Below are 21,755 nucleotides of genomic sequence, written 5' to 3' on the forward strand. Positions count from 1 at the left end.
TTTTTACACAGACTGTAGTACAAAGTCCCCCAGCCAAAAAGTCCTAGAGGTACTGGTAATATAAACCAAAAATCTCTATTTCAGCATGATAACCTGGTTTAATTATTACTGCCTAGCATTAACCTGACCATTGTGGGATGGCTCTGCTGGATGTGTATCGGGTGAAACAGTTCTGCTGGTTCACTCCCTGCCATCACCAGACAGTGTGGGTGCCTCGCTGGCCACAGCACCAGGAGCCACATGAAGATGTCTGTCAGCAGGTTCCTCTTTGGGGACAAAAATCTTGAGTAGCAAAGCCAGCTATTATACTGCCTCTTTTCTGAAGTCTGACATTTGCCAATCTGGCAAGTACAACCTTGTCTGCAGTAATCATAATGTGTATGCATCCTCTGGTGTCAAGAAGAAAAAACTGGGATGGAGGAACCCAAGGTCCTTGCAGAGTGCACAGCACCACCAGGCACAGTACACCATTCTAAATCAGTGACTGAACTCCCAGCTCTTTAAAAGGCAGATTAAAACTACTTGTTCCATTGGGACAGAAAAAAAAAAATAAAAAGAAGGCTTGAATGGCTCCGCTCACTCTGAAAAAACGCTGCAAGGAGTTAAGTAGAAGTTAAGGTAAAGCTTAAGTTTTGCCCTCATCAACCTTGGCTGAATGTTTTCAGTGCCAACGAAGACACTGTAAGAGTTGGAAGAAAAATAAAGTGAGAACAGGCAGATAAGGGGATTTCACAATGATCCAAGCCAAGCACTGCTGTCTTGTACTGTCCTTGAAAAGAAGTGAGACATCTTTTTGTAGAGAGCACTAGAAGTACAAAATCAATATGTCTAGGAGCATTTTAGGTTGCAAAGGCCACATTATGACCTGAATTAAAAAAAAAAAAAAATCATCTCTCTTTTCTCTTAAGTACTAAAAACAACTAAGAAAACTTGCAAAAAAGAGTCAAACCTTTCACGCACTTTCCTTCTTTCTCCTCAAACCCCATTTCAGTATCTCCTAGATCTACCCTTCCCTCATGGCAAGACAGCACAAAGAAGGGTTTGAGTTTTTTACTTATAGAGTGCTTAAGTATAGAGAAAACTGTGTCAGTCTGGACTGGAAACAAAATGTGTTATAAACTGCTGTGAGTGATTAAAATTACTTCAAGAATGGTCTTAAAAAATATAAACAGGATATACAACAACTGGTTTCGAAGTTAAGCTGCAAATGAGAATCCATAGCATCATTTTGAAGCTCACTTCAAGGTGATGGGGATTCACATTAGGAAGACTGTGGTGACATGGTCAGGTCCTCCATTGTGTGCATCTGCCTTCTCAACTCTTCACTGTCATCTGTGGAGACTTCAGTTTGTCTCACTACTTGGAAAAGTACCCTTCACAAACCTAAATACCTGTCAAGAAATGCAGGAACAATCGCTCCATTTGCTATGCATCTTCCATAGGGAGAGCCCTGTATAAATCAAGATGCTGGGGACAGGAAAAGCTGAATCAAATACTGAAGACCATACATTATACTGATTTAGGAGAGGAGAAAATTCAATCCCAACCTTAAATACATCTCAGTGGAAAGAATTGCATCAGAACGTGTGAAAGGAGACAAACCCCTTTCTGTTACAAATTGGAGCTAAACCTAAAGCTCGGGAAAAAACAGAACTTCCTCCTTGTTTCCAAATACATTTTCCTCTTTTAAAACTCTACCTTTCTTTGTTCAAGATTCTTTATATAATGGGAGAAGCTAGAAACCAATGTCATTTTTTCTTAGAAGAGCAAAATTGAAACTAACCCTCCACAAAGCCCCCCCAAGCTGATCTATTCTCCAGAAATTAGAAATCTGTATGAAGTGTCCTTGACCTGACAAAATCACAGTCTAGGAGAAGGCTACACAGCACCAAGGGAAAGTTAGACAAAAAAGTCTTATGATACAGTGCCATGTACATGCCATGCATCACAATCAGCCAACTGTTTTCATAATTAAACTTTTTTATTTGTGTCCAACAATTATCTATTCTTTCCCAATAGCCAAAAATAGTTATTTATGCCTAAAGAAATTTTGTTTCAAAATAGCCAAATCCAAAATTTGAAACATTGAAGAAAAGCAACAAGATAGTAGTTTGCAAGTACACGGGCTGGGCGAGGAGATCAGCATGCTAGAATTATTATCATTTTATTACTGAAAGAAAAGACTTTGCCTTTACAGAAAATAAGCACCATGCAGTTTGGACAGAAAGCAATCACACCTCTAGATGGACAGAGAAAAAGAAGGAGGGAGGGTGGGAGAGAGGGTGAAGCTTGTGTGCAACCCAACCCTGCCTATGAAATGGAAACAACTGGTGTGTCTTCCCTGGAGGCTGAGGCTGGATAAGCAAATATTCACCTGCACATACTCCCTGGTATGTGCAGACAGATGTCACCAGGGAAGATGGAGCTACCTCTGTGTGGCATAACATACTTGTGGTGTGACAGCTTGGCTCTGTCAGGTGTAAATGCACTTCAGGTGCTCAGAGATCTTCACCTCCAAAGCAGACTCTAGTTGGGGTCAGCACTGCACATGTACCTCATTTAGGAGTGCTTCTGGCAATTTACAGGTAAGGAAAATATATGTGCTGAGAAAAACAGGTCATAAAAAAGCCAAGACTGTTTAAATATAAAATAAAATGCCAGCAAAGTACATTTAGGGGCCACAGTAAGACCCTTAGGAATCCTGAGACACTTCTGACAGGTTGGTGGTAAGCACAGACTATTTTTCCCTCCCTCAGATAGCAAACAGGATCCAGCCCTTCCCACCACTTAAAATTTAATATTGCAAGAGACTGCCGACTCCTCTGTACATCAGAAGCAATGGGGGAAGTGAACAAAGCTGCTTTACTTTCTCTAATCTTTTTCCCTTGTGTGCCTGCACCAGATGGTGCTGAGCTGCAGGTTGGAGAGAGATAATAAACCCAGAGGGTAAAAAAAGGATAATATTAGGTTATAAAACAGCTGACCTTCAAATATGACGTCAGCTCCTGTTTAATTGATGGGACAGGTCCAGACAGACAGACGCATGCACCCTGGGATGCCCATATTCAGCAACTTCCTTTCTAATATGGGAAGAAGCCATACGGCAGCACTGGGAAAATGGACTGCTCAACCTTTAGAGGTGTGAGAATGAGCAGAGGAAAAGTCAGAGTCTCCTTTTAACTTCACACAGGCAGAACCTCTTGTGGAAAGCATTCTTGCTGAAAGGGGTTTTGCTTAAACCCTGGTCCAGGATTACCAGTCTCTACTGATGACAGCTTGCCTTTCCCACCATAAGGGAAGTTAAATACCCCCGAGTTAGACGGCACAGATCTTCCAGAAGATGAAAATTATCAAATATTTAATGTTTTTAAGATTTTGGCTACTCTGGTCCAGAAGATTGCTTCCAACTGCCATCACTGCAGGCACTGCTATCAACAGTGATTTTAAACACCACATTAGGGACAGGAGTTATCTTGCTTCAGTCAAGCACAAACTCCGGAAAACTCTGCCACAGCATAAATTACAACACTGTAAATTTTTTCAAGACTTTCTCATATGCTGATGTTAAACAATTCCTACCAGCCTAGTCTTGGATGACTATTTTCTATGATGTCCAGCTTTGGGTTAAAGCAAAACACACAAAATGGTACTCCTGCTGATGAAATGGAAAGCTAGGTTGCCATGAGGAAGATGGAGCAGTGTAAAGTGCATAGACCTGAGAGTGGGAAGCCCTGGGTGGCTCTCTGCCTCCCCTGCAAATGCAGCACAGAAGGTGGCATCTCCCCCTCCTTGGCAAGGAAGACATCTCCTGCCCACCTGCCACAGTTGTCTGTGCATGTTCATGAAAAGGGCTTTAAGGCTATTAATTGACTTAAGAAACATTAGATTCTGTTTTAGTGCTGCCACTGCTCTCTAGGCAAAGCTGACAAACAACAGCCTCAGCTAGAACAGTGTGCATCTCATGCCATCCTAGAGGAAGCATTTTGCCAGTCTCAAGAGAAATCTATGCAGACTCCCAGCAGCAAGGGACAAAGCCACATTGAGTGACAACACTGAACTGTTCAGTATTTATTAGACATGTGCAAAAATAAAATAGCTTGTTGTAAGCAGCTCAGTGCTGAAGCACTGAATTCCAGTTTTCTTGCTGTGTCAAAGATACTTCAATCAGGGAGGAACAAAGCCAAGAGTAGAGACACTCAGTCCCTGTGTCCCAGCAGAGTGTCTGCACCCAGACACCAATACAAACATCCCTCAGTCACATCACAGCCGTACCAGGTCTGCCTGGCTCTGCTCTCTGGAGCCCGACAGATGCCTGGACACTGGCCAGCACACAGATCCCTGACCAAACTAGTGCTTCATCATCCTGTGAACAGCCTCCGCTCTCAGAAACCAAAGGTTACTGGCAGAGAAAATGCCTTCCTAGGAACTCAGAAATTCCGCAGAGAGATTGGAATTGGGGCAGCAGTGATTTAATATCTACCATTAAAAGCAGTTTAAAATTTTATGGTCAGAGATAATAAATCCTATCCAGACATTTGCAGCTTGCAAGCCAGGCCATAGGCAGGGCACAAATAGCTTTGCTGCAAGATGTCCAGGAATAAATTTAAGTCTATTTTATATAGAACACAAGCCCTGGATTGCTTCAAACCCTTGCTTTGTCCAGCACCAAGATGAGTAGATGCAGGATCACAAAAGGAGGTGCTCAAGCAACCAATATTTGCCAGTTAAAATAGATGGGACCAAGAAATGAGGAATAAGGCAGAACAATGCTGACCTGTAGTGCAAAGCAGAGCATTATCTTCCTTGGTGCACAATAGAATAGCAGTAATCCTAAAAATGACCTTACATTTCCCTCCAGAATCACCCTGGGTTTTCATTTTGGTCCAGGTTGCTTTTCATACTGCATGTAGGATCTCAAACAGCTTGAATCACTACCTAATTATCAAGTGTGGCACTGAATGCCTGCACATGTAGGAATTCTGCATTAACACAGTTTGGATGAGACTCCAAGATGCACTGTTGAGATCTTTCAGAGATGCTGGTCACATGATTTTTCTGCCCTGCTGAGGATACAAATTGCTTTGCCTTCCTTTGTCAGCTGCTTTTCAAAGCAAATAGAAGGACCTTCAACTACCACCAGAAACAGAGACAGGGATGGACTGAGTGTCCAGGTTACCCTATCTGCTACAAAACAAACCCACAGACTCCTGCTGCCTTGCTGTGTGAGACACACATGCAGCAAAGGCACACAGTTCACAGAGCTGTGCACAATGCCAAGCAGGTGGTGGGGCCTCTATGACCAGTTTCCTAACTTCCTCCCACATGGATCAAGAGCAGGCCTCCTACATCCTCCAACAGGAACTACTTAAGTGGCTGGAGGCTAAAGATGGAGTTGCATCAGCAAGGAGGGGACATCAAAAGAGAGAGGTTTGCACCAGTGATACTAGCTCTACCCTCCCACCTCTCCTCTTACTTCTTCAGATCAATTGCTCCTGTAATTGTGAGCAATACAAAACTAACTACAGTCTCTTCAATATTCCAGTCACTGAAGTTGTACTAACTTAAAAACAAAGGAATTGGGAAATGGGATGGTGAAGGGAAAGGGTTGAAGCTGTGCTGTGTCGGGGAAAGGGAAGAGGCCTTTCTCCAGCTCTTTGATGTTGACTCCTGCTGTTCTAAATGGAACCTTACCCAGGAAAATAAATCTTTAGTTAAAGAATACTGCAAACCACAATGGGGTTTTACCCTGGCAATACCAATCCCACACCAGCTTCTAAAGCTCTTAGTTGAACAGAGGGTGAGCAGTAGCAACACTGTGCTGAAATGCACATTCCTAAAATTCCCCAGCGAATGCAGGCACGCTCAGAGAAGGCAGCTTAGGGGTTATTAGCTGAGAATTCAGGTTCAAATGTGCCATGGGACAGAGGTCAGCGAAGGGATACAACCCCCTGTCTCTCCTGCACGTTATTTGAAAATCTTCAAGCATTCTCAGCACTCTCTGTTCTCTCACTACCCACCATTGCACAAAGCGTATTTTGCTCGTGTTCCTTCAGTCTGTGCTGTCTCTGGGGCTGGAGATCCACATGGCAGCAGCCTCCTGGAGATCTCATGGAAACAGCAGCCAGCAGCTCCCACCCTACCCCTGATAAGCACCACAAATCTGTGAGGAAGGAGAGTATTAATGCAGCAGAAATCAACAAGCCTGCTTGTTTCTTATTCCAAAGCGAAGACAAAGGTGGGGTTTGTTCAGCTGAGCAGAACAGCCAAGCCTTGCAAGGAGGGCAGGAAAAAATGTGGCTATTTTTGATTTTGGCTTGGACCAAGTACCTTGAAACAGGATGGACATAGGAATATTTTCAGAAGAAAAGTTTAAAATTTGAAATGCAGAAGAAAAAATTCAAAATGTTCTATACCCGTTCAGTAACACTGCTCCTCTGGAGACAAAGGGGACTGGGAGGAGGGGATAACACAGGGAAAAAAATCCAACGCTTCAAGCTTTTATTATCCTAACTTTAGAATAGAATGGAGTCACTAAACCTTTCTGAATTTAAGAGCATAAGGAAAATGGAAACAAACACTTGATTTTTTGGGTATATTTTAGAAAAAATATGGCACATTTAATACTTAAAAAGCAAAGCTGAAAGGTAGCAGGGACATAGACAATGAAATGTGAGAGTAAAAGAAGGTCCTAAATTCCACACATAGCAACTGGAGGAAAAGAACTGTGAAGGGAGGGAATTAATTCCTATTATTTGGTAGAAGTTTTCTGATAAATCCATTTGCTAATCAAATAACACAATTCTTTTTATTTAAAGTTATTAATTTACAGTGTTTAATAGGTACATTTTCAGCCTTAGACTCTGAGCTGCATTTGGCAGCTACAGTGCTAATAATTAACTGTTAAAATATCTTGCTCCTTCAGCTCACCAACTCCCTTAAAATGTCTTGTGGCAGAAGCCAATGTGCTGTTTGACCAGGAAATCAGTTGTCTTGGAGACATCTTCACATGCTACAGCAGCTCAGTCAGTCACTTTGAGTGACGCCACCCAGCAATCTGCACATTACCTTCAAACACAAAATGAGGATATCAAAGCCACTGAAAGAGAAATCATCACCTGCAAGAAACATGCTGTTCTTCTCTCATGCACTGTTAGCTGAAGGAAGAGCTGTAGCAAGATGAGAGTTCTGATCTCAAAATGTTACCTGCCTGTGTAATTAGGTCACTAAAAGGCTAATGGTGCTCCTGGTTCACGCAGCAATTTATAGCAAAATTATACTCAATGTTGGTCTTGAAGAATCAGTTTCAGGTCAAACGTGCAGGCATCATTTCTAAACCAGAAGGTTACTATAAGATTAGACAAAGAGGAAATTCAAAATGTGACCACTAGCTGTAACTAAACCTCTCAGATCAGAAAAAGAGTTACAACTGTAAAGCCATTCTGAAGCACCAGGCACCAATGTACAAAGACTACAAAACACTTATTTCCAAGGTAAACCATTAATCCCACATTATATGACCTGATTAAATAAGATGCTTATCTTCTAGTCACCTGAATGGAATGCTAAAATGGTGCTATTCTTGGAAAGAAAATGTGGAACCAATCCTGCCCAGCTTGAAGATGCAGACAGGGATGCATCAAACTCCCTCTCACCAGCTCTATACACATATGCAAAATGCCAAGGCAGAAAACGAGTCAAATGCCAGACAGATTAGACTCATGCCAGTGCATGTCTGGGACCCCAAACGACATGTTTGGGAATCAGGATTATAAATAATAGGGCATAATGTCTTTAATTGCCTTCAAAACACCTCTTACATGGCAATAGGCTTCTGTTGAGCTTTCTCCTGCCCCAAAAGGCAGGTTGGTGGTCTAGCAGGTGCTGGATCTAGTGCACCAAAGCCACTAGGCATCCTCAATTTTCTTCAGCACATGGTGTGATGATCCATCATAGTCAAAACTGACAGAGACTTATTCTCTTCCTGAGCCTCAAGGACCACTAGAGATGGTGTTCCCTGAAGACCTTATGGAAGCACAGAAATATGAACTTAATGCAGCCACATCTTTGCTAACTCAATGACTTCTGAAACCACAAATCTATTAACCCTGGGTCTGCATATTTGCAGCACAAAATACAAAGAGAAGTCCCCTGCATATCTTTTTCATAGTATCACCTATGACTTGGGAGTGGTCCAGTTCCTGTGCAAACAGAGGTACATGCAAATGCTAAAAACCTTCAGGAAGAAAGACACAGGCCCTGTACAGAACATTCCTGCCAACAGCTCCAGTTAAAAGTAAAAAGAAAAGCTTTGTCCCAGCTGTAATAAAAGGTTCCCCTGGGCAGCAAGAGGAGTAGTTTTGCTCACAGAATATGTGCATCTCAGCTGAATTAGTTAATGTGTGTTGAACACACTGAAAATTGTGAAGTGGTATATAAATGCTAAGATGTTATTTATTATTGTCTTGGTGCACAACAGCGGAAACCAGTGCCATTTACAGACACGAATTAAGAACAACAGGAGGTCTATCAACATGCTGTGGGTCTGGGGATTTTCTTCATTTGTCTCCCTTACTCCTGTCTCCCTCAGACAGAAATCTTTTCCACAGGACTCCTACAGTCCTCGCCAAGTAGCGCTGGCCTTGGCCCAGTGAAGCCTGTCACACTGGAACAGCTCTGTTGAGAGGGGGTGAGACCTCCACATAGAATAAAACAAAGGCATATACACATTTTAAGGTAAAGAAAGAGTCACTTAAAAAAAGTTGAGAACTCAGTGACATACACAGAACAATAGAGTGATTCATACATATACAAGAAATGTCTTACAAGACTGGTCTCAGCATAAGAGCAGATTTTTAAACACCTATTTCTTTACCTGAATTTTTAAGCAGCAGTTTAGATAAAAAGATGATTCCTCATTTTTAGGGTGAACGAGTGAGAGGGTTTGTCTAGTTTCTAAAGTAACTCATAAGTGCCCTAGTTCAGAGCCAGGATTTAGATTTAAGAGGATCAAAATTATTTTTTAAACTTTGATTTTCCAAGATAAACTTGTAACTTAACTCTGCAGCTCTGATAATATGAAAATAGTTTCGCTAAGTGCTCATATAGTACATACGAATCTCTCCCCAAGACAATAAAAATAACTGCCCAGAAACAATCTTTCTTTGATGTTACAAGACTGTGTCAAGGGCTTATTTTCACTGTAACATTGTTGCTTCAACTGTAAACTTTGCACATCCACAGAAATTCACAGAATATTGAGAAAAAATGCAGGTTCAGGGTCAAACTTTTACAGACAACTTATTACATAATGCAAGCCTCTGAGAGATGCTCAATCAAATCGTAATAGTTCCTTTTTCTCAATAATGCACTTAGATGTGCATTACAGCTTGCTCGTTGGAAAAAAACATGGGCATTTAATTCAGCTTGTCAGAGACATGCTGTGTTGGCAGAGAGACTTGCATTCCTCTTATTTTCTTCAAGTTACTGATTTCTTAGCACACAGTTGTCCTACTGTCTACAAAATACAGATATTTCAGCAACTCAAGCTTTAAGGGCCTTATATCAAGGGGCCAATATCAATACCTGATCTGCCATTCAGCACACTGTATTGCAACTGTAAAAGATGAATTTCAGAGGCCCTGAAGTGTTGTTACAGTGACATTTCCTTCTCTATTTGCAGAGCTGCACATTTTTTACTTAATACCATTAAAGCAAAAGTTTATTTTCAACAGCAATTCACAGTCCATGCCAGAACAGAAACAAGCTTTGTTTGTTGTATCTCAAGGACTAACTACTGCAGAGCAGTTTCTCAGCTATCCCTGCATACAGATTTGCATCCACACCCAGGATTCAGAATCACACAGAATGAAGAGGGGTGGGTTTCACAGAATCACAGAATCTGCTGAGTTGGAAGAGACCCACAATGATCAAGTCCAACTCCTGTCCCTGCTCAGCACCATCCCCAAGAGTCACACCATGTGCCTGGGAGCATTGCCCAAACACTTCTTGAGCTCTGCCAGGCTGGTGCTGTGACCCCTTCCCTGGGGAGCCTGGGCACTGCCCAGCCACCCTCTGGGGGCAGAACCTTTTCCTGATATCCAACCCAAAGCTCTCCTGACACAACTTCAGGCGACTCCCTCAGTCCTGTCACTGGTCAGCGCAGAGAGGAGATCAGTGCCTGCCCCTCCTCTTCCCCTCAGGAGGAAGCTGTGAGTGCAGAGGTCTCCCCTCAGTCTCCTCCAGGCTGAACAGACCGAGTGCCCTCAGCTGCTCCTCACAGGTTTCCTCTCAAGGTCCTTCACCATTCACAGCCCTCCTTTGGATGCTCTCTAATAGTTTAGTGTCTTTCTTACATTGTGGTGCCCAAAACTGCCCCAGCACTCGAGGTGAGGCTGCCCCCAAGCACAGCAGAACACAATAATCCCCTCCCTTGCCTGGCTGGTGATGCTGTACCTGATGGTAAGGTAATTAGGTTGTTACCTTGTCATAAAAGAAAATCAGATTAAACAAGCAAGACTTTCCTCTCATGAAGCCGTGCTGGCTGTGATCAATGACTGTGTTGTCTTCAAAGTGTTTTTCAATACATCCCAGAATAATCTTCTCCATAACTTTACAAAGCACTAAAGTGAGACTGAGAGGCCTGTAGTTTCTGGGGTCTTCTTTCTTGCCCTTCTTGAAAATCAGAAATGTTTGCCAGCTTCCAGACAGCTGGGACTTCTCTGGATTCCCAAGACCACTCAAAAGTCATTAAGAGAGGTTTTGTGATAACATCAACAGGTCTTTAAAAATTCTTGGATGAATCCTATCAGGCCACACAGATTTGTAAGGATCCAACTGGAGCAGCAGATCCCATGGAATTTCATGGTTGACTGGGAGTTGATCATTGTCTCAGTCGTGGTCCTCCAGCTCAGGGCACTGAGACCCCCTTGGTCCATCATTCCCCCTTCCCAACTAGTGTAAAGCACTGTCAAGGAGCACCTCTGGATCAACAGAACCATGCCTTGCTCTGATTGCTGGCAAAGGAAGAAGTGCATTTAGAAGGAAATGAGGACATTTCCCTGCTGCTCACAGGACACCCCTTACTTCATCTGAAGCAGACAAATGTTAGCCCCTTTGTTTGCTCTCAACTTCAGATTCCTCAGTGCACCAGACAATCCTGTACAATCATGCTCAAGAGTGGCAATGTACGAAAGAAGTTTACATGAATTGGTCACAAAGTACCTACAAGAGCTCACAAGATCATGCAAAATGCCCTCTAGAACAGGTTCCTGTTGCACCGAGCTAGGGACAGACAGAGATTAGAGTTATCAGCTTTAACACTCAGCAGGAATGTGTCACAAAGGATTAAATCATTATTTCATGAAGTGTCAGCAAACGCAGCCTTCCTGCTGTTCTACCACTAACTTACACATTAATTAGTGAGGTACAAAACAAACACAAAATATCTCCAAGCACGTGCCTGTGGATCGGACACAGCCAGAGCTATTAGCACAGGATTCATCTCCAAAAGGAGTCACCCAAAGCACCACAGAGACATAGCTCTTCAGACTATTAAAATGCCAAGAGTAGAAATGCTGAAGGGAAGCACACAGAAGCTAATTGCAATGTTTGTCTCAGCATTTTTGATAGATGTTTAGTATCACTCTTTCACAACCTCAGAACCTAATTTTCTAAATCAGGTCAAATATGCACCACTGAATAAAAACATCCATCCTTGAGAGAGGGTTGTGGAGCAGTGCCAAAAGATCCCACAAACAGGAATGGGAGAGTTGAGACAAGACATTTTAGAAAAAAAAAAAAGCACACTGCCTAGCAGATTATGCAGTAAAGCAAGAACTGACTTTGTTATTTCCAGATGAAACTGAAAGTGTTTTCTAGCTGCTCAGCAGCTCTGGACCAAATCATTTATGAACTCTCACTCCATCAATGGGGGGAAGAACTTCTGTATGGTCTGACTGCAAGCCACATAAAGAAGCTCTTGGCAGATCAATGACATCCCACACATAAACCTCTACTTTTCTCCTAAATTATGACCTTATAAGTGTGTCATGGGACAGGAAAAAAAAAAAAAAAATCACTTCTAATGGCTAGCCAAGCAGAATTTCTAGTTTTGGCCATGTCTTGTATTTTCCCCTTGCCTTCTGTCCCAAACTGCTGCTTTCTACTGAGTGACATTGCCTGACACTGCCAAATTGCATCACTATGCACAGTATGGACAGGATGCATTATTTAAACTAATTTGTCCCAATTTTGCTTTGGGGTCCATTCAGTACAAAATAAGATTACTTACTAGAACTGAGTTAGGTTGTAATCTCTCTCATAGAGGTTGAATTTTACTCGATCTCAAAGCCACTAGATAACACCAAATGACAGGCAACTATTTGCCTTCATTATTTAAAAACTTTTCATGGCACGACTCTTAGAACCAGACTTCCCTTTACATGGAGACTTGCATGATTAAACCATCCTGTCATTAAAAACTGCAGCACCACAATGTTCCACTCTTCCAGTACCACCCCATTTTTCACAGACTGCTGAAGCACAGGAGACAAGGAAGGCCTCTCACAGTACCAAGGCCCTACTACATATCATTATATTCAGAAACTTGCATAGATCTGTATAAATTTGGGGGCAGTTCAGAACAGAGGTCTAGGGTGTCCTCACTTTGACTCAGTGTTTCACCCACAGAATGATTTTCTTAGGTTGAAATAGAGGCCACCCACCTCCTGTTCTACCAGCTGAAGCCACCCAATGCTGTGAAAATGTCTGCCCACAGCCCTAAACATGAGTGGGTGGCAGCAGCTACCACTGCTGTGTCAAAGACATGGATATTATGAACCTTAGAGCAACCAATCACCCCCACTCAATGGTACTTGTACTTTTGACACCAGCATTCTCATAACAAAATACATTAACAACCTTCTAATTAAGTGCTTTAAATTAGGTTAAAATCAGACTGTCTGACAGTTGAAACAATGCATTAATAAGATTGTTGTAACTTTTTTAGCATCTAGTGTTATTAAAAGCTCAAAAGTCAAATATGTTGGGGAGCAGGGAATCTATCTTCTTCAAACAGAATGATTCCTATACAACCACACAGTCACTGAAATAGTGCTTTGAAAGAACTGCAGAAAGTTTATCTACTGTAGAAGTACATGATTCAGAGACCTGTCAGTTTGGCTGAAGAACTAAGGCACAGATTAATCTACTCAGTCCAGGACAATTGCTATTTACAGTAAAAAGGAACACAACAGGATGGTAGAAATGAAAGCAAACAGTGGAGTTCTCTTAATGAAACACAGCAAAATCCATAGCTGCATCTGTCAATTGGAACATCAGCTGCTGCTGAAAGATTTATTTTGAATTCTCATAAGCTGCCTTCCAGTTCCATTAGAAAAAAAAAATCCCCAAAAAAACCAAAAAATAACCCACCCAAAAATACCCAATCAAAAAAAAAAAAAAAAAACCACCAAGAAAAGCCAACTCCTATATTTTTGTTATTCAGACAACAGGAGATGTTTGTGCTAACAGAAGTCATAAAACTTCACTGGATATAAAATCCATAGTTAAGATAGGGAACGATGAAATATGGTTGTGAGTTCCAACAAAGCTACAGTTCAGCTCCTGAACTCACATGCTCTGCAAGTCACCAGGACAAGACTCGGACCAATAACTTGAGCCATGCAGCTAAAGGTCATTTTTCAGCTCTCTCACCCTTGCTCCCATGCAGGCTCACTGCTCTTTTTCCAGTAACGGACATTCTGTGAATTCAACCCCCAAAGCTGTTTTCCGCTTAGCTCCTATGATAGGTCTTCTGCTTTTCCAAAGGAAAAATCCAGGGCAGATACTCCCCTTTCCTTCCCCTGAACTCCAGCTACTCTACTGCTTGTTTCATACCCCAAAGATAAGCAAATAAAAGACCGTCTAAATGTAACATAGTATGTTGTACACATGAAGGGACTGTCACTCTCAAGGAATTTTCTCCTTGTTCAGAGGATAGCAGGCCAATGGCCAGAATTAATGGTTTTCTTTTAGGACATGGAACTTACCACCCCAGCTGTTGCTAAGGGAAAACCCAGGAGATATGTCACCCTATATAATGCACTTAACTCTTAAGCCTCTCCTTTCACACCAAATGATCTACAGCTCTTGCTTCTCAAGTGAGCTTCATACATCAGCATCACCCAGACAAAGGTGATGGACTCAACGGCAGGTCATTTTTCTTAGACTCACAGAAACCGGACAGGTCTATTCCAGAGCCTCTACCTGCAGCTGCCAGCACAGAGTTTCACATAGATATGCTTGGAAGTGCAATTTGCCCTCTCAATCACTGTTCACAGTGTCATGCTGAAGCACCCCTTGCGACTCAAAACTCCTTGACTGGAGGGTAAAAGGCAATCTTGGCCTTAGCCACATCTCTCCCTGCCACTTTCTCACCTAACCAATCCTGCAGAGTACAAACAGGGCAGGAGAAGATTCCAGAGGTGTGCCTGGGAAAACCTTCTTTGCAGCAAAAGGACTGGGACACTCCCCTAAAGGTGCACCTCAATGCAAAAGTGCACACATCAAGGCCCAAGAAAAAGTGCAAAAGTTTCAGCTGTGCAGGAGACAAAGCAGGAACCTGGAATTTGTCAAATAAAAATTGCGACAGGCAATCTCAACTGTCCAAAAAAAACCTGATCAGCTTGGAGATTCTCTGTGAGAAGTCCAGGGAGGACTTTTACCCTTTGAGTTTCCTCTGGACTGGACCTTGTCTATGGGCTACTCTAAGTCTCTGAGTACACATCCAACCTGCAGATTACCAAAGCTATAATAAAACATGTCCTCCAGCCTTCCTGAGAAATGTTGGAGTCATCTCTAATTTAGCTTCACCTATAAAAGTAGCCAGCTGCTTAAAAGAAAGTTGAACAACTGGTTTCTAAATAGAATTGCCCCAAATATTTTAGCATTCACGCAAAGTCACATAGGAAAGAAAAGGAAAAGTCAAAACCTCAACAACTCCTGTATCCTGGTTACCATCCTCCACTGTAATTATAAAATTGCCCTTGAAACATAATTGCATAATTGGGCTTGGCAAGTATTCTCCCAAATCTTTTACAAATATTTCCACAGACTGAAGGAACAGGCGGTGGGCAGTCTGACAAGCCTGCCATGAGAATTTGTGCCCTCAGGACATGTTCCTAGCTATTACACTAAATACTTTGCATCACAGACTAATGTTTCAAAACAGTAGTTGAGCAAGTAAAATACCAGCATCTTAAAACAAATTGAGAGAAAGATTTTCAATCTATTTTCACTGATGACACACATATATATGGACCAACAATCCCTTTGAAGAAAGAGACAGAGGAGGCTACCAAACCTTTTTTAACTAATTCCCAGTGAGATGAAATAGGTTCATTTCTGACAGGTACAACCAAATAGAAGGGTTGTAGGCTTACCAATGCTTTGTAGGCTTACCTTACCAGTTTAGTACACTGTCCCCTAATTAGGAAAAACAAAACCACTAAGAAACCCCCGCAGCCTCAAATGCAAATACAGAAACACGTGGTCTGTGGGGAGAGGAGACACAAGTGAAGCCAGAAATGAAATCTGTGATAGAGTAAGGTTGTTTTTAACAGCTGTGCATTATGCATTCAGCAGCACAGGGAATGCCAGCAGGGAGCCTTTATTAACATAGGCCTCAGAGTACAGTGTGCTCCTATCATGATTGGCTTCTCTTGAGAGAAGGCGCACACACACAAAAGATTTAACCCTAGAGAGATCACTCCAATCCTGTTGCTATTTCATCAGCTTGACACTACAACAGGAACCAGAGAATTTCCATGATGTATCCTAGACACACACCTAAACAGGTACCACTTCAAACAATGCCTGAAATCTAATCTACAATAGATTTTATCAGCAAGTTATGGCAGGTAGGGAAGGGGAGAAAAAAAATGCCACACAAACCCACACAAGAGTCACACTGCCAACGCTGTTCTGCTACACAGACCTCAGGTACAGGGGGAGACTGGAAAATTCTTTCCTTGTAGAAGCTGCTGATAAAGGCAAGCTATTGTGAGGACACCTGTGTTGTCAGCACAGCATTCTGCACCTCCACAGCACATATTTTAGGGGCTCATCAGTCCAGGAAACAGCTGGAAGCCTTGCTACAGATGCAGGGGCTCAGCAGGGTAGCTCACTCCATTTGGGAATCTGGTATTGGCAGCAGAAATGATTTGCTGATGCCAGCCCTGCTTCCACTCTGAGACTTGCCTCTATCACAAACACTTGCTAGCATGCCCAGCACAACACCAGAGAATTAGGAAATGATCTCAGAATAGGATCACCTCCTCTCCTGTATCAGGCGCTGAGACAAGCTCTCTAGAGGTCTTGTCAACAGCTCTAAGTTGCAGCTGGCTGCAGATGCTCAAAGTATGGCCTGCCCTGGTGGGCACTTCCCACAGAAGTAACCATGAAGTGACAAAAAGATACACTAGAGGCTTTAAAACCCCAAAAGGCCACTTTAGCACCAATTTAAACTAGTCCTTTCCTTGATTTGATTTCTCAGGAAGGAGAATGGCATGAACCGTCCTAAGCATCTGTCTTCTGGCTCTGCTGAGAAGTCTTACAGTAGGAGATAGAAACAAAACACCAAGCTAAAGAGCTTCAAAACTGTTCTAGATGACTGAACCCTGATGTGTACCTGGAGTGGAAAATATAGCTCTATATAGTCTGTACTTATTCATAGATCTTTGTTCCTTTCTCTTGTTACTATGTAAAATTCTAGAGTCAGTATTCCACATGACATGAGCTGGTTTGAGGTAGCAATAGCACTAGAAATTTCAAGGTGTTATTTTATATGCAATGTTCTAGTTCCCAAGAGCATAATATATGTTTTTTTTAAGCCTACCATGTCTGTGCATTAAAGCACTTTTTACTTAGGTGCTGAACAAGAAAGAGACAGGCAGTGTTTATTAAAGAATTTCCTGAAAGTACTTGTACTGCAAGAAAAATACTCTCTAGGTCAGGTACCCTTAAAAGGTTTTTAATATGACTGCTAGTACTTTAAAAAATCAAAATATCATTGACTGTAGATCATCATTTGATAAAAATACTTCTTTATCACTCTTTAAGCACAAAACCCCCCAAAAATGAGTCACCAGGGGAATAAGTAGTTAGCTCCTCTCATGACCAGCAGGCAGAGACTTGGTCTCAGCCTCTCTTAGCCAGCCCTCTGCCCAGCACACAAGACTGTCTTTTCTTGGTTCCTGCAGCTTTTCCTTCCTCTGAAGCTTAATTATACCTGAATCAAAGAGACAAGTATTTATCAGGCATAGATCAATGTGAATACAGGAATTTACCAACAGAGGCACCAAAATACACCTGTTGTTTTGGTGTAGGGTGTTGGCAAGACCATATGGTCTTGGTGGCTGTGAAAGGGACTGTGAATGTCCAGGAACCACCCACATTCGAAAATACTCACTTCCCCCACCAGAGAGATAAGTCATTTGCAGTCCTCTTCTAATGCTTGGGGCACAAGATTTTGGGCAAACACATGACAAGTAGTGCCTCTCCCTAATTTTCTCACAGTCCAACTCTTTAGATCTCCCAGAGTTCAGCTACTTAAAGCCAGGGCAAGACAACCCAGATCAAAAAGAGTTAATACAAATTAAAAGCAAAGTCTGACCTAGACGGCAAGCCATGCAGAGTACAAACATCTGAGAATCTTCACAAGGTCTCCTCACCTATCATTCATCCACCAATTACACACCAGTGTAATTAAATCAGGAAAGCTATGTTTAATTTTCCTATCATCACCCGACGAGATAAGAGCAGTACATATGGGAGGGATCAGGCACAGGGGAAAGAGCTATTTATTAATAAGTTAAATCCTTTTAGATTTAAGAGCCTCTCTTGCTAAGAAGGATCTGATCCATGAACACAACTTCTGGGTCTAATGCAGGCAAATCAGAAACCCATCTCCATTTCTGTCCTGGGCTCAGTCCTTAAGTCTCTTCTTTTATTCAGAAACAAGACTTACTGAAAATTATCAGGTACAACTTAGACAGAAATAAGTTTTTTTGTTGAAACCAATGGTTTAGCTATACATTTAAGACTGAAGAATGCTCATCTCCCAGTCATTATATTAACAAAGACAACCACATTAATTTACATTACTTCTAAACAGCCTAAGGCTCCCTGTTTCATGAACAGCAAGGCATTAGGGTGCAAAAAAGGCATGCTCCAGTTTATTCTTCTGTCTTTCTTCTACTGCCTTCTCCCACAAAAGGCAGGAAGATATTATGTGATCCCTGTACCCTGCAAAGAGTATTAATGCTAAAACATGATCATACAAAGCTTTCTCTACTTGCTAGCCACACAGCAGCTATAGCTGTTTTCTCTCCACTCGTCTTTGCTCCATCCCATCCAGCCATGTTTCCTCAGCCAGTTATTTAAAGCCCTGATTGAAAAATTTATCAGATCATAATACTGGATGACTTCCATCAGATCAGGTTTTTAAGAACAAAAATCCTACAGGCATTGATGCAACCATGGCTTCACCACAACTTTTTTTGTTGTTGTTTAACTGGGAAGGGGAAAATATTTATAACTGCAACTATAAATATACATGCTACTGACTTTTCAACTTGTTGTCCTTGTTCTCAGGCTAAATTTAGTCTGCTATATCCTGTCCAGCCCTTGGTGAAAAAGCAATACACATATAAAATTGTGCAAATCCCATACAGCAGGCAATTATACTTATCCAGGTACCTTACAGGATAACCAGTGGGACAGATAGATTCTCATTACAGAGCGTAGGTGTGTTCATGGTTAGAGAAGAAGAGTCTATTATAGTGACAATCCTTCGAGACAGAAAATAATAATTATTGCAATAGGACAGCTCTGTGTTTCTGGATGAGAAAAGTGATGTAGGTTATTCAGAGTGCACACGTAGACCATACACTTGGTTTGTGCCAAGTATGCTTTAAGGGTGTATGTGCACCTCTGAGCTACAAATAACCATTCACTGGCTACAGCAGATGTTTACACAAAAATGTTTGAGAGAATGTTTAAGACAATGATTGAAACTTGGATGACTGATTTCAAGGCCTAATCTGCATGTTAAAGAGCATCCTTTTGTATCCTGAAGGCTCTTACTCGGCTGAGTGATTTCTTAGTTAATTCACGGTAAATATTTATCAGAAACTGACTACCTGGAGAATCAGAGCTGTTAGTCATTCTACTGTTACTCTTAAGAAGCCTTAGTCATGCTAGAGCCCAGGTGATTTCCGCAAGGGCCAACACATGCTTCACCCCGGTTTAAGGATCCCTGCCCGCGATTCAAAGTTTTACACAGATGAAGACGCCCCCGCCACAATCTGACTTGCTCCACTCGCAGCGAGTTTTGCAACCTAAGCAAGAAAGGCAGTTCGGGAGATACTCCTGTACAAGCATCCGCCGGTCTAATAACCAAAATAAGCGGTCCATTAAAAAAAATTAAAAATCTGTGTTTCCTATGTGTCGACAGCTGGGGATAAAAACAATAAAGGGTCGGACTCGCCTCGCCTGCAGCCCTGCTGGCTCGGCGTGTTTCTCGAGCACCGGTCAGCTCTGCGACCCAGCCTTTCCTCTGTGCTTATAAATACATCGCTGCCAAAGGCTAGTTGGACAGGACAGGAAAAATTAGTTTCCTGGGGGTGAGAGCCGCCCTGAGGCCGGGGACCCCCAGTCCGGCGCGCCCGCGGCGCGGGGAAAGGCTCCGCTGGTGCCGCACCGCCGGGAGCCCTGCCCGGGGGTCCCCGGCCGGCATCGCCCCCGCCCCGCCCCGCACGGTCCCTGCCCTACCCAGCATGGAGAAGATGAAGTCCTTCGCCGTGTGGATCTCCAGGGCTCGCTGGTCGTCGTACTCCCTCTGATCGTGCTTGGTGAATTCCTGGATGAGTTTATTTAATTCCTCCACCCTGGCTCCCGATCGGAAATCCAGCTCCGGGAAGGGAGGCTTGCTGGTGGTGCCGGCGGACCCTGCCTTGCTGGCGAGAGGCGCCGCCATCTTCATGCAAAAAAAAAAAAAAAAAAAAAAAAAAAAAAAAAAAAAAAAAAAAAAAGGAAAGAAAGGGAGAGGGAAAAAAAAAAAAAGGAGGGGTTTGCACTGTTGAAATGGAAGAATGCGAGCGGCGGCGCAGCGGCAAGCCCGGGCGCGGGGCTGGCCGCCGGCGCGGAGCCCGGAGCGGCGCCGGCCGCCGCGATCAACAAGCGGCCGCGCGGGCTCAGCCCCCGCCCGCGGCACCGCGGAGCCGCCCGCCCGCTGCCGCGCCGGGGGGTGCGCAGCGCAGCGGAGCGGGGGCTGCCCGCGCCGGCCGGGGCCGCGGGGGGGGGTTGCTCCGCTGCCGGCGTCACGGCGGGCGGGTGCTGAGGCTGGAGCCGGACTGCTGGCTCGGGATAAAACACTCTTTTTTTTTAAATTTTTTTTCTTTCTTTTTAAATTTAAATTCTTTTTAATTTTTTTTAATTTTTTTTTCTTTCTTTTTAAATTTAAATGTATTTTAAACTTCAGCAAAAGCCTTGTCTTGAAAGTGGATTAATAACTGGCTGTGAACTCTGCTCCTCCCACATGTTCCCAAAGCTTTCTGTGTTTATTCATTTTTAGCTTCTTACGCTGTCTTGAAGGTTGCTTTATATATACATATATGTATATATAAGAAATTATTTTATGGTATGCCCTAGGAGAAATGACCAAGATAAAGTACAGTAACTCTTGCGCTTGAGACCAGCCCTGCCTCGAAGCTCCTGGGAGCCACATAGACAAAGGGTAGGAGGGGAAATGGGATCTCGGAAGACTTGCCTGAGGTCAAGTAGCCTGTGGCAAGGAGCCCAGACCTCTGATCTTTATCCATTTCTCCCATCGACAACACTACACCCTTTTCTTCTGTATATAATTTTAATGCCTTCTAACTTTTCAACCTGCAGTGGTTTTCTTCCTTTAACCTGATCTTCTGTGCCTTGACCCATCATTGAACATATACAGCATGATCCATTACATATCTTAGTGCATCCACTGGCAGAACTGTCTGTCTTTCTGCCCAGGAAGCAGGCAAGTGTATTGGTTTTGTCTTCTGTAGGGCATTTAAATGCCATGCCACTGATGCAAACTACTCGGATATGTATTATCCTCTCAAGATTCTTGGCAGGAAACAAAGCTTTTAGCTCAGTCTCAGACTATGGTAAAATGTGTCTACCAAAATCAGGCATGAGCATTCAGATAAATAATTGGAAGATAAAACTAATCTCAGTGTGAAGAGGTTACAGGCGGATGTGAAGATGTTACAGGCTGGTTTGCCTGATACATTGTAAATACAGATGCCAGTCTTTAAACCTGAGCTTAGGGATGTTACTTAGTTCCTCTGAGCCATTACCTTGATCAGAAGTGGAAGTTCAGAGGAAGGGTAGGTTTGGACCCTGTAACAGAAACCACAAACCATTCAAGCAGAACGCCTGATGCCTCCGGCTTTGTCCTGTAGCCACTGACACCGTTTTGGGCACTGATATGCTCATTATCTAAGAAATTATGTCCCAGAGGTACAGGCAGGAGTGTGTGTGTGTGCGTGTGTGTGTGTACGTGTGTGTGTGCCCTCTGCTGGGTACACGGGCCCCGTTGTGTTCAGACACTGCTCACAGCCGACTGACACACATTGACTTCATTCACCATCGAGCCTTGCTGATCAGCTGCCTTGTCACATGAACCTCTGACTAGCACCTTGTCTGACTTTGCC

The 21,755-nt window shown here is 43.0% G+C and overlaps 1 protein-coding gene across 3 annotated transcripts in view; it reads right to left on the reverse strand.

Moving 5' to 3' along the window:
- The window catches only part of MB21D2 (Mab-21 domain containing 2), an 83,091-nt gene that overhangs the window by 39,157 nt on the left and 22,179 nt on the right, over positions 1 to 21,755 (reverse strand). For 2 of the 3 annotated variants that reach the window (XM_053986812.1, XM_053986811.1), the window contains exon 6: positions 19,831 to 20,035. In XM_053986812.1, the coding sequence (XP_053842787.1) occupies positions 19,831 to 20,035 (205 nt within the window). Of the gene's footprint in view, positions 1 to 19,830; positions 20,042 to 21,755 lie in introns of those variants that run through there. The other variant, XM_053986810.1, reaches the window with a different exon arrangement.

This window comes from Vidua macroura, chromosome 10, assembly GCF_024509145.1.
Source record: "Vidua macroura isolate BioBank_ID:100142 chromosome 10, ASM2450914v1, whole genome shotgun sequence".
Classification (NCBI taxonomy): Eukaryota; Metazoa; Chordata; class Aves; order Passeriformes; family Viduidae; genus Vidua; species Vidua macroura.